Source organism: Lepidothrix coronata, unplaced genomic scaffold, assembly GCF_001604755.1.
Source record: "Lepidothrix coronata isolate B3197 unplaced genomic scaffold, Lepidothrix_coronata-1.0 Scaffold5, whole genome shotgun sequence".
In the NCBI taxonomy this organism is placed as follows: domain Eukaryota; kingdom Metazoa; phylum Chordata; class Aves; order Passeriformes; family Pipridae; genus Lepidothrix; species Lepidothrix coronata.
In genome coordinates this window covers 11,084,717-11,100,432 of record NW_016690185.1, presented here as the reverse complement: position 1 = coordinate 11,100,432, position 15,716 = coordinate 11,084,717, and the positions used below count along the sequence as shown (strand labels likewise).

The 15,716-nt window shown below is 40.3% G+C and overlaps 1 protein-coding gene across 1 annotated transcript in view; it reads left to right on the top strand.

Moving 5' to 3' along the window:
• The window catches only part of SAMD3 (sterile alpha motif domain containing 3), a 37,922-nt gene extending 22,512 nt beyond the window's left edge, over positions 1-15,410 (top strand). Inside the window, exons 8-11 of the mRNA XM_017829772.1 lie at positions 12,305-12,508; positions 12,890-13,061; positions 14,758-14,840; positions 15,093-15,410. Coding sequence (XP_017685261.1) covers positions 12,305-12,508; positions 12,890-13,061; positions 14,758-14,840; positions 15,093-15,410 — 777 coding nt within the window. The remainder of the gene's footprint in view (positions 1-12,304; positions 12,509-12,889; positions 13,062-14,757; positions 14,841-15,092) is intronic.
• Positions 15,411-15,716: the final 306 nt, after the last annotated feature.

Genomic DNA, 15,716 nt, shown 5'->3' with positions numbered 1-15,716 from the left:
ATGTGTGAAGTAAGAAATCTGTAACTTGGGTGCAAAACAATAAACAGTCTTGCTTGCAGTAAAGAAGAAATTATAGGCTCCTGGTTTTGTGTGCACATTAAGAGTCATCCTTTATCTGCTAAAGCTTGGAAAGGGCAAATGCGGACCTTTCCTGTCTTACGAGCTAGTTGAGAAGGGCTTTGAGGAGTTCCTGTAGGGACTGCATGCTCAGCTTCATTTTTCTACAGAGAAGGTGTAACTGCCTGTGCTGTATGTCTGTAGACTAGAAATAACCACTCTTTTTAACTGCACTGCCCGAGGCCACCACTGGTCATCCCTTGCTTGTTTTAGATATGGAAGGAGAATGTTACATCTCTTTTAAAGGCCTAGGCATTTTTTTGCTACCTTTAATGTTGTAAGCAAATTAAGGTTAAAATGAAAGGAGGTAAGAGGATGCTGAGTGTCCCTAAACAAATTTTCCTTTCTTTCTCGCATTTTCCATGTCTCCTGAACACACATATATATAAATAAAATACAAATATAAATGCAAGAACAACACTTGTGAAGCCTATTAAGGCTAAAGAATGAGTCCCACAAAGCGGAGGGAATCATAACATTTTTAGCTATGTTTGGCTCTGAGATCCTAAATTATGTCACTACGTATGTGCAAAACTGAACAAATGTTTAGTATTTTAAACAAATGCAGCATGGGTTTTTTCATTTTGTATATTTAAGAATACACATAAAGGCACCTTTCTGCCAATCCTTGGCACTAATTACTCTATGAAAAATATAAACTGTTAAACAAAGTGTCTTAGCCTCAAAAAATAAATATTTGATCTAGAAGCCAATACCACCAGCAAAGCCAAATGATATCCAAATTATAATTAGCTAGATGCCCTTGCCTTCATCCCTTTTCCAAGTCTGGAAAAATGAATCAGTCTTGTGTGAACTAGAAGCCAACACATTAGGAAAAAGAGTGGGAAATGAATTCCGGGTTAAGGAGACCTCTGGACAATAATCCCTTTGGGTCACTCCACTCGCTTTAGATAGGCAGAGTAGGACATTTAGGGCATTATAGATCAAAGCTGGCAAAGCAATGCAGATGAGAGAGCACATCTGTTCCCAACAGATGACCTACTTACCAATCACCCAGCTGACTTCTATATTGAGCTTTAGGTTTTGAACAGTCATATGTTGTAACTCTGTCAAGTGTACTTTGTGTCAGTATAATCTTGGATTGCTAATGGGAAATGTCTCACTGTTATATCTGGCATTTGTTTTTATATAAAAAGAAAAATAAAGTTATTATTATTAATAAAAGCCTTAATCAATCTTTCTATTTCATAATTTGAAAATCCAGTTGCTTGCCAGGACAAGCTTCCTGTGATTTTTGACTGCCCCTCAGTCTGTGCAAGCCCATTACCTTCCAGAAGGCATTCTTCCTTTAAAAGCAGCTCAAGTGTTACTCATCCTCCCATGGCAGGGCATTGCTTCCAGGTGCAGCATCTGCCTTTCTCCTTCAGTTTCTTTAAAACATCTGCTGACGTATTCCTCATTACAGAGCATTATATTCAAACAAGACTGAAGTGTAGCTACTCTTTTTAGAGTGACTAGCATCACATGAAAGGTCTTGAGCAAGTGCAGGGCAATGAGATGATGGTAAGTAAACACATAAACCCATGTTGGCGGTGCCTGTCACTGAAGAAGATTTTGATTTAAATTATGCTCCCTACAAATGTTCATCAGGTTGCACCACCATGGAAAGAAGCTTAGACTGTGCCTGACAGATATTAATAGGAGCCTCTGTGTCTGAGGGATATTCAGAATTTTATCAGGAAAGCCTCCATACGTAACAAATTTTATGACTATGGTGTGAGAATCCTCCTCAGTCATTTTCCATAGCAGCTGCAGTAATCCCTCATCTGCTGCAAATGGAAGGTACTTTGCATGACAAGGGTGATCACACCGTGAAAATACCTAAGAAAAGCAAGCCAGTCTCCCTGCTGTAGCCAGGGTGGGATTACTGCTAAACCAGTCCTCCAGTGGCTTGTTCTGATTGATCTCTTTTTAGCATCAAATCCCCCTTCCTCTGCCCTAAGGCATTATTTGGTTTATGGTCCTTCAGGCTATGAGGGAAACCACCTCCTGCCAGTTGAAATAGGAGGGGCCCTAGACTTGGGGGAGCCCAAGAGGGGTAGAAAGATAGGACTTTCTTGGTGTGCATCTTTGTCCAGCGTATTGTCAAAATACAAGAGGCGATGGAGAGAGAAATACAGTTAGAGCTGATGATTGGCTTCTATATGATGAAAGCTTGTAGTTCAAACACTATCTTAGTCATCACACCAGCAGTGACCAAAGAGCAAATTGTTCCTTTCAGAATTTTAAGCTTGGAAATCTTGTCAGTCTTGAACAGTGCTGTTCATGGAAAGTGTGACTACACAACCAATTCAGTTAGCTAAATGCAGACATGAAAAAGGCCGCAGATATCCTGCATGGCTCCACCTGCCAACTCAAAGGCATGTGTTTCCAATAGGTCCTGTGTCATATTCTGCTACTTCTAGGGGTTTGATATCTCAAATATCATTAAATACCTACATCTATGCAGCTGGATTAAGCTACTTCAATCCATCCCAGACATTAAATGGGAAAATACCTCAGTAAAGGGACTACTGAAGGGTACTGAAGTTACCTGAATTGTAAGGGAATATAACAGGCTAGAAGACTGTTAGTAGTCCATGATCTTAAACAGAAATGGAGAGAGTACAGTCCCTCTTCTAATGTCTCCAATTTCTCACATCCTATGACAGCCTGTTTGTGAGGTCATCAGGGTTTCTCTGCAGCTTTCACAAAAATAAATTTGGAGTTAGGTGTGAAAAGGAAAAATAGGCTCTGAGAAGACTTCAGTTAAGATAGTGGTAGATGTATGCAGATAACTGGGCGTATTTGCCACACTCAGCAGAGCTGAGAATAACATAATGAAAACAATCTATAAAGGGGGCACCAGCAGGCCATCTTCTTTCTGTGTCTATGGGACAGAGATAAGAAATGTTTTGATGACTCTCTTAGACTGGGACAGGTGGAAGGATTCTGCTGAAACTTAAACTCATGAAGTTGGGCAGCTGCTGATATTATTTGTGTACAGGGAAGATAAGCAGGAATGTTGAAAATGGTGAATGTGCAAATCCTCTGCCAAGAGGACCAGATGAGAAGCAGAGAAGACCTCTGGCCCATAAAGCAACCAGGTAGAAGCTGAGTACCATATGTGCTTGCTTTGGTGGTATCGTGCAGTCCAAGAGTGGTGAAATTTACCCTCTTGGCTTTATGCTTATCATGATCTGGAAATTGTCTTTTCTGATGAAAGAAGGAATCAGGATTAAGTGATATCTACACTGTGAGCTGGAGGTTTTTTTACCTTGGATTAGGTAAATTAGGCAAGTTAGACGTTTCCTAGGAATATGCCTTTCTTTGAGGTGATAAATAACATCATGATTGTCAACGATCTTATGCCACCACAGGAGTTAGAAACTTGAAACAAGATTTCAAGGAGTCCGGAGAGAATAGGACTTGGAAAGGGATGGCTGGAGAAAAAGGGAAGACTGAGGAGAAAACAAGGCAACAGCAGGGGGAAAAGGAACCCAAATGTCTGGAACAAACTCTCAAAATATGAACAGCTTGTGCACAAGATGCAGAAACTCTCTTGGCTCAGTCTTGTGACTGAGACACTATTGGCAGGTACAGCATTAGGTGCCATGTATACTGTGAATGCCATACACAGATGACACAGGGTGATAGCACCTTTTCCTTTAACATTAAAAGTCTCTAAGTGTTTGAATGTTTGCACAGCTAGAATAGGAGGATGCATATATAATGATCATCCAGTGGCTGTACTGTACTGTTGTAATGTGATTTTTCCACTAAAACTTTGATGTGCATACAGAGTGTGTAGTGTTACTTAGTTAATATTTTAAAATGCTTTTAAGTCAAAGCAAAAGGTTTAAACACAAATTCCTGGTATACATCTTGCACTTCACCTTCTTATTTATGTAATTCAGTATCTTCATTGTTCTGTGAGTTAAATTGTCAAATGCTGGTTGTCCCTTGGAAGAAGAAAACAGATTTTACTCATTTTGTTTATGCAGCTTACAAATCAGAAAGCAGTTGTGATCAGAAATAGACTGACTTACGTGGCTTTGAAAGTTTTTGGTTAGCATGTAAGTCTAGTTATTAAATTGCCTGCCTGGCTCAAAAGGGCAATTATGTGTAATTAAAGCAAAGCCTGCTTTAATTAAACATCTCATTTGAGTACAAGTCAGTGTGGATCCTGCAGTAGGTTACATGCTCATTTTGCATAAAAGCAGCCTGTCCATACAGTTTCACTTGTCTTTGTGTTCAGCATTTCAACATGAGAGGTGGGGTACAGTTGTGATGCCTTCTCAATTCTCTCCCACCATCTGGGGCAAGAAGTTGGGCCTTGCACAGTGTCCAGCTTACTGCCTGCCTTTCAGATTCATATTTGTTCCAGATCAGGCTGGGGTGTTTTGGGGGTTTTATTTGAGCAATTCTTCACTTTCTAATTGTCATAACTTGTTTTGAGCATTCCTCCTGACATAAAACACCCCAATGTTCAGCATAGTAATGTCATTCTGATGAACCTGAATGTCACCACAGAAAAAGGGCTGTCCTTTCCAACAGCAGTATAAAAAACTGTTCAACACACTGTGTTTTTATGATGCCTTGTGTATGTGTTCCAAAATAGCAAGACCCACTTTTCAGTATTCAAAAATCAAGACACGAGATTCAGATTATGCTCACTTAACTAACCATGAAAGCTGTTTCTCACCCTGAAGAAGTTATAAAAGCCAATTAATGGAAAAGATCATTCCAAACAAGGGTCCTAACTTGCAGTGTGAGCATACAAGCATCGTATCCTTTGTTTAGGTATAGAGAAGACACTGAAACTGCTACTGTCAGGCTTTCTTGTGTAAGTACCTTAAGTTAGCGTTGATGCTAACTCTGATGCAGGTAGACTCAGCAATCAAGAAGTGTCAGCAGCATCAATGCTCTTAGCAATAACATGACTTGGAATATGCACTGGCATCTAACAAGGAAAATTTGAAATGTTTTTTCAAAGGGAACATTATTAGCAGCTGCAGGGAGCTAACAAGAGCAGTAGTAATGAAAGACAACAGCTGTACCAACACTACTACTCATCCCAGTCTCAAAGTATGGTGTAAAAGGAGCTTCCATTCAGTACTGACACCAGCGAACCTGTCTGCATGGCACTGCTGTTCCAGGAGATGGTTCTCATTACCATCACATTGTTTTTACCACATTGTTTTCAGCAAGCAGGTTAGTTTCCATTCAAAAGAGTTCCCTCAAAAAAATATTCCCAGAGCATGCCAGGCGAGGAACCTAGATCCATGATTGGCAGTGAACAGACCAACAGTGTGTGGTACCGTGTCCTCATATCCACTGCTTTAACTCCATTGCTCCTGTTTGAATCCACTCTCTCAAACTGAGGAGCCAGTAGGTCCTGCTGGCATTCTTCAAAAAAGAGATCTTGATCTTTGTCGTTAGCAACAGTTAGGCTGCTTTTACCATTCAGGAACTGGTGTACACCCTTGTAAAAGAGCAAGAGGTGCCTGTTGTCCTCACCAAAGGAGCTTTCATCACTTTGTGATTAGGCAGTCATGTTACTTATGTGTTGACATTAATGACTTTTACGATTTATGATGCTGTCTTTCAACAGTAACTGGAAGCTTAGACCTTGGAGATCACATCATGCATAAGAATTGCTCCCTTGCTCCCCACAAAGTGATGTAACAGTTTCACTTCCTTGGCTGTGGCACTGACTCATGAAGTGCCCTGCTAGCTGGGGCTTTTTTACAGTAATGTGGTAATACAATCTTGTATCGTGGGAAGAATCTAGATCCATCACAAGGACATTAAGGAATCAGGTCTTTAGTTAGAAATATATCTCCAACCAAATGATTAACTATTCTCTTGCTTCAGTAGATGGGAGAAATGAGGAATTTAGAGTCTAGTTGTTTTATGCATGTACGTTTCCTTGCTTTAATGTGAGCATCCTAACACAATCCTCTTGTGTATGGTTCCAAGTAGAACTATGACTATTGAGTGGGGGTCACTGAAAAAGTCATCTAGAGCATAGGCAAAGAGCCTAACAACCTGTGTGGCTCCCAGATCTAGTGTCTTTAGTCGAAGCTGCCTCAGATGCCAAGAAGTCAAGGGTGGTTGTGGATGGGCTACCTATTGCTGTCACCCTTTGCACGTGATTCCAACAGAATGACCAGGAGCTTTGGCAGGACCATCCCGCAGGCAAGGGCTAGGTCACAATGACATACAAGTACTGGATATCCTCTGCTTACCTCATTAACTTCCTTTCTGCATCCTTTTGACCTTTTTCTCTGTTTTGCTGTATTTCTCATGAGCTTGTGACAAAAAGGCAGCTTCTTATTTAAAGAGATTGAGGTAAATTCTCATTTGTTCTGGAAAGATTTTTTTAATAAATCAAAATTTTATTTTATTGTTCAAAAGGAAAGGAAATTCTTTATATTATAAACTATGTACATCACTAAATAAAATTTTGTACAAAAGAAAAATTAAACATCACCAATTAACATTCTTGTCGTTGCAAGTGAAATGGATGTTACTGGTGACACAACTGAAAATCTGACCAGAGGACACTGAGTGACCTCAAAAATTAAGAATTCCTCATTTAATGAGGCTATTTTTTTTTTAGTTCTGTCCTGCGTATACGCTGAACAGTTAGCTGTGGCTTCTTCAGACACTGGGACAAGAGATCTCAGCTTTGGTTTGCTAGGATTGCTTTTCCACAGTATCAAAATAACTGAGCTTTAACCTTATTATCAGATAAGGTCAAACAGCTGAGCTGTAACTGGCTTTCTCAATTTGATGGTTAAAGTGGGGAGGATCTAGAGTCCTCCCTAAATACGCATGTGATAGGCTGATAGATCAGCTCAGTAACCAGCTCTCCAAACCCAGATTCTTCCTGTTCATACTGCAATGTTAACTATAAAAGATTTTAAATCACACTTGGAATCATCTCCAATCAAATTTCAAATACTTATAAAATGGTGTCCCACTGAGATAACTTATTTCCCCCAAAAGGAAGTCACCTCTCACCTTTCCACTTACCTTAAAAACCAACTTGTTCACAAACTAAGAAGTTGGAAAGATTACAGATGGTGATTGCTCTAAGCAGGATGAACTCTGCAAGAAAACCAATTCTAACACTGACTTCTGCTTGTGTTACTCAGAGGTAATAGATGATTTACACTACAAAATCTGGCCTACCATCCCTTTTTTTTCCCCTAGTAGATAGGTATGACAGCAATTCTTCCTTATGCTACTGCCGTATTTCTATTGGGAACTTGCTATTGATGTTTATGAAAATGTCAAATGGTCTCTTTTAGCTAATTAATAATGTCATTAGCTAAACTAGCTCTCAAGGACTGAGATGACTACACAGAAAGTCCATCAACTCAAGCAGCATTTCCCTTGACAAGAGGGATGGAGATAAGGCAGAGTAAAGGTCACAACTTTTTCTCCTCAGTGTTCGTTTCTAAGCAACCCAGTCAGTCAGTCTGTGCTTACAGCACACTGGGTCGACTTTGTTTTGCTTTCTTGTCTCCGCAAGTAAGGCACTGAAGGTGACAGGCCCTCTGGGAATGAGCCACCATGCTCTGCATCGGCTGGCTGAGGAAGCTCCTGCTTTATGGGCAGGAGGCTTGGAAGTAGACCAATAGAAGAAACCAGTAATAAAAGAGCTGTTTGGAGTCAGAGACTTCAAGCTAGTTCTTGCAGAGTAAAAACCATAAATGTAATTAAAAAAACCCCAACAACTGTTCAAGTTTGCATTTAGGCACATGTGAGAAAGAGTGAGCCTCTTGAGACTGACAAGAATGGACCAACCCTTGGTTCTGTGCAGTGGTCATACTGAAGCAAAAGACAGTCTGTCTGACTTAGGGCAAGTTAGGAAGTTAAGGAACAGCTGAACGGCCCAGTTGGGGATGTGTGAATACTAGGATGGTATTCAAGGTCAGTAATCGATACAAGTCACATACCAGAAACAACCAAATGCCGATGCAGGGAGCTTGCAGAGATGACACATCAGCAGCAGAACAAGACTGATGACTGTGAGTGATTCGATGGAGATTTACACAAAATTCTCATTGTGGTTTTCTGCCTTTTCTGCACTGGTTATAAAGGCTTTTTCAACCACATGAGAAACAAGAAGCCTGATGCAGCTAAGGGGCAGGAGCACTCAAGGTGCACTCCACTCTATAGGCACAGGAGGACTGACAGAATACAAACCCATACCAGAAGACCTAGACAGATTTTGCAAGAATTCTCAGGAGTTCAGATGAACACATTACTAGGATCATTCCTCACAGGTAGCATCAGGGCATCTGTTTCATACCAGCATGTCAGTAAACGGGTTAGAGAATATTACACTAAAATGAGCAGTAACACATTTCCAGGAACAAGTATTCATGCACAATTTTCAGCTGTGTCCAAGGATAAAATAGGTCATTTTTTATTGTGATGTGCAATTTCTCTTACGAAACATGACACTATACAATTGGAGGTAGCTAGTTTCATATCAGTTTCTACAGTTTCAGGAGAGAGCTAGGGAACATAGTGACCAAGAAACTTGCTGTCTTTAATGGTCAAATTGGCAAGAACTGTAATGGAGACCCAAGAGATGAACACATTAGGAAGGAATCAACAGTTTCAGTAAACAGAAGTAATTCTTCATAAATTCATTAGTTCTTTGAAGTACTCAACAACCCTGAGGACACAGGAAATCCAGCTGATATAATACTTTAACTTTAGAAGAGATTTTACCACATGCCTTTCAAAGGCTCTTAGAGGATGTAATCTAAAGGGAAGGTCCTTGCATGGATAAGCAGTTTAAAGACAGACCAAACAAGGCTAGCCAGAAATAGTTGCTTTTACAGCAGAAAAGATTATTAATGCTTAGTTTAAGCAGTTCAATATATTTCTAGATGACATGGAAAAAGGAGAACAGTTGGCAGGCCACATTTTGTGATGCTACCAAGGATACTAAAGACAAAGATTGAAGACTTCCAGAAGGACCCCATACTACTGAGTTTCAGGACAAAAAAAACCCCAGCAGATAAAATTCAACAGTGATAAATGAAAAATAAGGCACAAGGAGAAAACCCAGTCCTAACACCATTTATAATGATGGGCTCTCAGCTTATTAGTACCATTCACAAATGATATTTTTATACTAGGCCAAAGAATATTTGGCACAATGCTAAGCATCAGTCTAAAAAAGCATGTTGAATACTTAGAATTATTTAAGAAAGAAAGAAAAGGGAATGCATTATTCCACTGTATGCCCCTGTGGTATCCCAGTATCTCAACAAATACTTTACGTTACACTGTGTTATCCTATGCCCATTTCATAAAGGTTACACTGAAATTAGAAAATATGCAAAGATATTAACAAGGATAATTGAAAGTATAGACCAGCTTTCATACATGGAATAATTAAACAGCTTAGGACAGTCTTGGGCAGAAAAGGAATGGCTAAGGACAGAATATGACATATCTATAAAACTACAGTGGCTAGGAGAGGGTGAATAGGTTTTGAATCCAGTATGATAATTAGACAGCAGAAGCAGCAGGAGAAAACAAACAAAAGAACGCATTTCCTCTGACAGTGCATAGCTAAACCGCCAAATTTAATGCAGCATTTTGTGGCAGGTATGATTTTATGACAGTTTGAAAAGTGACTGGGAGAAGTAATTGAAAGAGAAAAATCTACTGAAGGCTATTAAATATAAAGACATAACCCTTGGGAGTCCACAAACCCCGGTGTAGTGGAGTCTTGACAGAACTCAGGGGATCAGGACCACTACACACCAATCCTTCTTTATACTTCTTCCTAGCACACTAAATTGTCTGACTTCCCACCTCTGTTCTGTGCACTGAGGAAGAGGACAGAAAGGCCTACTCAAGCCGGTCATAAACAAACATTACTATTCAGCAGCTGGTTACTAGTGGTGTCCCCCAGGGATCAGTGTCGGGCCCAGTTCTATTTAATATCTTTACTGATGATTTAGATGAGGGGGGATTGAGTCCACCATCAGCAAATTTGCAGATGACACTAAGCTGGGGGGGGAGTGTCGATCAGCTGAAAGGCAGGAGGGCTCTGCAGAGGGACCTGGACAGGCTGGAGAGTTGGGCTGATTCCAACAGGATGAAGTTCAACAGGGCCAAACGCCGGGTCCTGCACTTTGGCCACAACAACCCCCTGCAGTGCTACAGGCTGGGGACAGAGTGGCTGGAGAGCAGCCAGGCAGAGAGCGACCTGAGAGTTTGGATTGACATGAAGCTGAACATGAGCCAGCAGTGTGCCCAGGTGGCCAAGAGGGCCAGTGGCATCCTGGCCTGTATCAGGAACAGTGTGGTCACCAGGTCCAGGGAAGTGATTCTTCCCCTGTACTCAGCACTGGTGAGGCCACACCTGGAGTACTGTGTCCAGTTCTGGGCCCCTCAGTTCAGGAAGGATATTGAGGTGCTGGAGCAGGTCCAGAGAAGAGCAACAAGGCTGGTGAAGGGACNAGTTCAGGAAGGATATTGAGGTGCTGGAGCAGGTCCAGAGAAGAGCAACAAGGCTGGTGAAGGGACTCGAGCACAAGTCCTATGAGGAGAGGCTGAGGGAGCTGGGGTTGTTCAGCCTGGAGAAGAGGAGGCTCAGGGGAGACCTCATCACTCTACAATTACCTGAAAGGAGGTTGTAGCCGGGGGGGGGTTGGTCTCTTCTCCCAGGCAACTATCAGCAAGACAAGAGGGCATGGTCTTAAGTTGTGCCAGGAGAGGTTTAGGTTAGATATTAGGAAGAAATTCTTTACAGAAGGGGTAATCAGGCATTGGAATGGGCTGCCCAGGGAAGTGGTGGATTCTCTGTCCCTGGAGGTTTTTAAGATGAGACTGGATGTGGCCCTTAGTGACATGGTCTAGCAACCATGGTGGTAGTGGATCAAGGGTTGGACTTGATGATCTTGGAGGTCCCTTCCAACCCAGCTGATTCTATGATTCTATGATTCTATGATTCTATTGTAATACAATGAAGACTAAAATGCTCTATTAGAAAGAATGCAGACTGTGCTAATACAGCATCTTAGCAAGGGCCAGGGTGACCTGCTGGGGTCACATTAGGTAGCTGAACTGCATGCAGGGCTTATTTTCTTCTGTGATGCCAATGGCTATGGAAATCTATGGATATATACTAGGAGGGAGACAGTTTCTTCACTGTATACCTTGTGCAACCATTCTTGGAATACCACATGCACAATTTTAAAAACTATGTTAATTAAACTGGAAAGTTTAATTGCACCTGCAGAGAACTGTGAAGCGGTTTGAGATGTTGTATGTTTCACAGTTCCGTGTCTTAATTGTTCTGGGGAACAGGATGAAGTGTCTCAACTCCCTCTGGTATTGACCTACAGGCCACCCATATGTATTGTCACAGCTGCAACAGTGACAGTACAGATGGGAAAAGCCAGTGTCAATGCCGCCTGAGAATGGTAACATGTTCTTGGCTTGTTTCAATGAGCAAATTCATTGCATCCTCTGACAGATAAACTAAACAGACCCAGGCTACTGCCATTGGTGTACTGCTGTCAATAGCCACTCTTCTTCTTAGTAATTACTAGCTTTGGAATTACATCAGGGACACTAATAATAACTTTGAGGAAAATTGTTAACTATCTCCAAGTACAAAAACACTTTTTGAAAACACTAACAGTCAAATTGCTCAAATAATGATTTCCAATAAGTTTTCTTAGTTCAGCTGGTCTCCCTGGGGGTAAATGATTCAGTTGTATAAATGTAAAAGTTAGTTGTCCTGCTTTTGAGACCTGTATGAGTATGAGAAAAATACTATCTATTCTAGTAATACAGAATTAATATTGCTAAACACAAGGTCATCATTAGAACTGACTATTCATTTCTAATAAACCATAATGAGGCAAACCAGACACAGGCAAAGGAATTTCACTGGTAGCCTCAAATATCTAATTTGAGCTTGGGAAACTTGGCTGATACATACTTTTATATGAAAACAGACCTTTATCTAACTATAAAAATATGAGGATGAGCTCACAGAGCTGGTACTGAGACCACACTACACATACTTTCTTCTGAGCTTGACTACACTCAAATCACAGAGGTCACATCAAATGACACAAGCCCCAACAGATAAAAAAGCTGATTTGTTACAATTCTGTCCTTCATTTCTTCATAGGAAGAACCTGCTTATCTTAAAGGCAGTACAATGGATTTACATATTAAATGGCTTAAGCAAGAATATATGAAAACTCAGAGGAACTGGAAAGAAGTGGATAACAAAATGAATGTGACAATAGAAATACGGAGAAAGATGATCAGCAATAAGGCACCTTTAAAAGATATTCTTAGGCTATTTCCTTTCTTAAGATGCCCTTATCAGGTAACAGAGCTATTTTTATTAATGACATTGAATTCTGTGTTATAGATGTGACAGAACTGTAGGCATGTTATTTTACTGGATGTTTCCAGTGAAGTATCCATTGGCATTGTTCTCTTTAACTCAAATTTTTGCAGCTAATCCCTCTTTGAAAGATTCACCAACTCTGTGTTAAATGTGCCACACACACTACCAGTGGGTTATTTGAAGTATTTTGGTGTTACTTGATGTATTTCTTCCCTGCTTTGAAAAGAAATGAAAACCATCCTCTCTAGTTTATAATCTTTTTTAAATGAGCTGGTTTTATCCTGTCTTCAAAGTGCATGCATTGTTTACAGTTTTGGTTTTGAGTTTTGAAATACCACATATTTGTTTTTCTTTTAGCTTTTTAGGGAGTTCCAGCTTCTCACACACATGGACATTTATAAGAAAACAGTTGGGATTTTGGAGATTTATTCAGAAAATATATTATCTTTGTATGTCGTGAGGAATAATCCAATTAACATTATGCTACAAGAAAATCTGAAGCAGCACACAGAGGAAGATGTTCTGAAATGTCAGTACTAATCTCCTATGCTCTGAATACCAGAGGTTTTTTGTAGCTAATTGTTCTCATTCATGTACCTAAACTAGTTTCAATTTTACTGCAAAAATATTTTAAAAATGTTACAGTTTCTTTGAAAATATATAGTGATGGGGAAGCATTAAGAATAAAAACTAGTAAATTAGTAGAAAAATTAAGTCAGTCAAGTATTGAAACTTTTTTTTTCTATTGAATAAAAGACTGTAGGCTTGATAAAGTTAGTAACTCTCTTAAACTAAGTATTGCTAGATGAGCAGATACGTATTTCTAGATACATAAGAGTGCTTATTATTTTCTAAAAATACCCACAGAAAACTTATTTTCTGCTCTAGAAACAGTCCCATAAAAAAAGGCACAATTTCCTTTAGAAAGCAAGGTACTGTTTCTGTGGTTAAAACCTTTATCCTAGTGAAATTAAAGCAGTAGTTCTCACTAACAATTTCACGTACCTCACCTCTGCAGAGACACATTGCAGGAAAAAAGGGCACAGACTGGTACCTCTGGTGAGCAGGTACCAGAATCATCCATGGAGGTTTATGTACCTCAAAGTGTTTGGCTCCCTGGCTGCAGGGGAGCAAGTACCTGCTGTCACTCAACTTCTTTCAGTCTGGGAAGTCTGGAAGCTGCAAAGACAAAACCTTTGAAGCAGTTACTTAAAATGGTTATTTTTCCCCAGCTGTTGCTGCCTATGCACAAACTTAGCTCTTTTAAGAAGTGCTCCTTAGACTCATTTTCTATCAAACAGGCCTAATGCCACGATGTCAAATCAAAGGTCATACGATACGACATATTTCCTATAGCGGTTTCACTCCATTTATTGCCAGGTCATTTCTTAAAGAAGCAAGCAGCATTGGTTGAAACACTGGGAGTTTCTTTCGTTAAGCTTAAAAACACAAGTACTCGATAGCTCATGATAGATTAAAAAGTATCAAGGTATAGACTAATCCAGAAAGCCTTCATGGACTTTTTACTCATAGCTTTGGCCTTAGAAAACTATGGATATTGTAAGTAATTTCCCCTTTTCTTATACAGTATGTCCACAGAGATTTTAACTCATACCTTATTAAAGTCCCAAGGCCTTCACTCTTCTGTTTTACTCTCACAACCAACTTGACATGGCACCTAGATAATAAATGCTGGACGAAGTCAGTTCAGTGAAACACACAACACTAGAAGCTTGAGCTGCAAAAAAGATGTTATAGTCAATAATAGCTGAACCAGAGGGGTAGCAGGTACCAGGTCTCGGGAGGTTCTGCAGCACCAGCTTGTACTGCAGCCTTCAAAGCAGAGTCCTTTGGCAACAGGACTCCCCAAAGACATCCAGTTTACTGGGGAAAGGGGCGTCTGGGGACACGTGGTGGGGACAGGAGGACTACTCAGCTCACAAACTCCACTAAAAGCAAACCAAAGGTCAACTTATTGTGAGAGAAACTGAATTGTAATCCTGAGTAGCAGAATTCCATGAATTATTTGAACACTAATGTCCATTACCAGCTGAGGCACCCAAATATTCACTTTGGTACAAACTACTCTTCCAAATGGACTGAACAACAGCTCCACTGCTCAGCTGTTAATTATTACATAGGCTGCGTTCTGTTTTACCAGGATGATGCTGCAGTGCCAGAATGTTTTCATTTGTAATTTAGTAGAAATCCTTGCCTTTTGACAGATATGAAAATGACTGCTGCATGTTTACTCCTGCCAGATGTCTTTGGAGATGATTCCAGTCTGTTTGTTGCAGTAAACGAGGAGGTAGGAGACAGAGCACCAGCAGTCTTGGTCTCTTTTCCTTCTATCAGCTCCCTGGGCACATCACCTGGCCTTTTGGTGGCTCAGCTTAGTTCCCGGAAAAAGGTGACATTAGCCTGTTTTCTGAGTAGAAGGCAAATACTCATAGAAATACTAGCTAAATTCAAAGCAGTGTTATCAAGCTTACTTAATTCTCTGAACTGTTCATTTTAGCAATGCTGTGGATTCACTTGAAATGCCCTTCTTTTAATTTAGGTAAAGGCAGTGACACCAGTGTTGGAAGTAAAGAATCCCTTCAATGTGAATTCATGCGAGTTTGCACTGTATGTGGAAAGGGAAGAGCTGGCCCAGCTCGATGACTGCACTATGGCCCTGGCAGCACTGGTAGCTGCATTTCATGTATTCGACATCCCGTGCCCAAAGAGGATCCACAGGACACTAAAATTCCTGGAGTCCCTGGTCTTTGAGGTGAGGAACCCAGCATCCCTGCCCATCCAGGTAAAGACAGGGCTGGAGGCACCCAAGTATCCAATATCTGATGGTGCACACAGCACTCCTCTTGGGAGCATTTGATATTTTGTCAAAAAAAATCCCCTTGCTGTGAAGGTAAATCAGTGCCATTATTTCTAGTGGAAGTGTATGTATATTTAAATATGTTAACAATGCCCTTTTTTTTATTGTACTGGTTACTTTAAAAAAACAAAACACTTCAGCAGTTTTATTTAAAATGCAGATTTTAGAGAAGTCTAGAGATAATAAAATTTTCTAGATTACTTCATGTGTCATGTATTATTTTTCTATACGGAGCATTTGGCAAATTCAGATAATATTTTGACTGTCAGAATTAAAAAAAACATATTGTGAGCCTATGTGAGCACA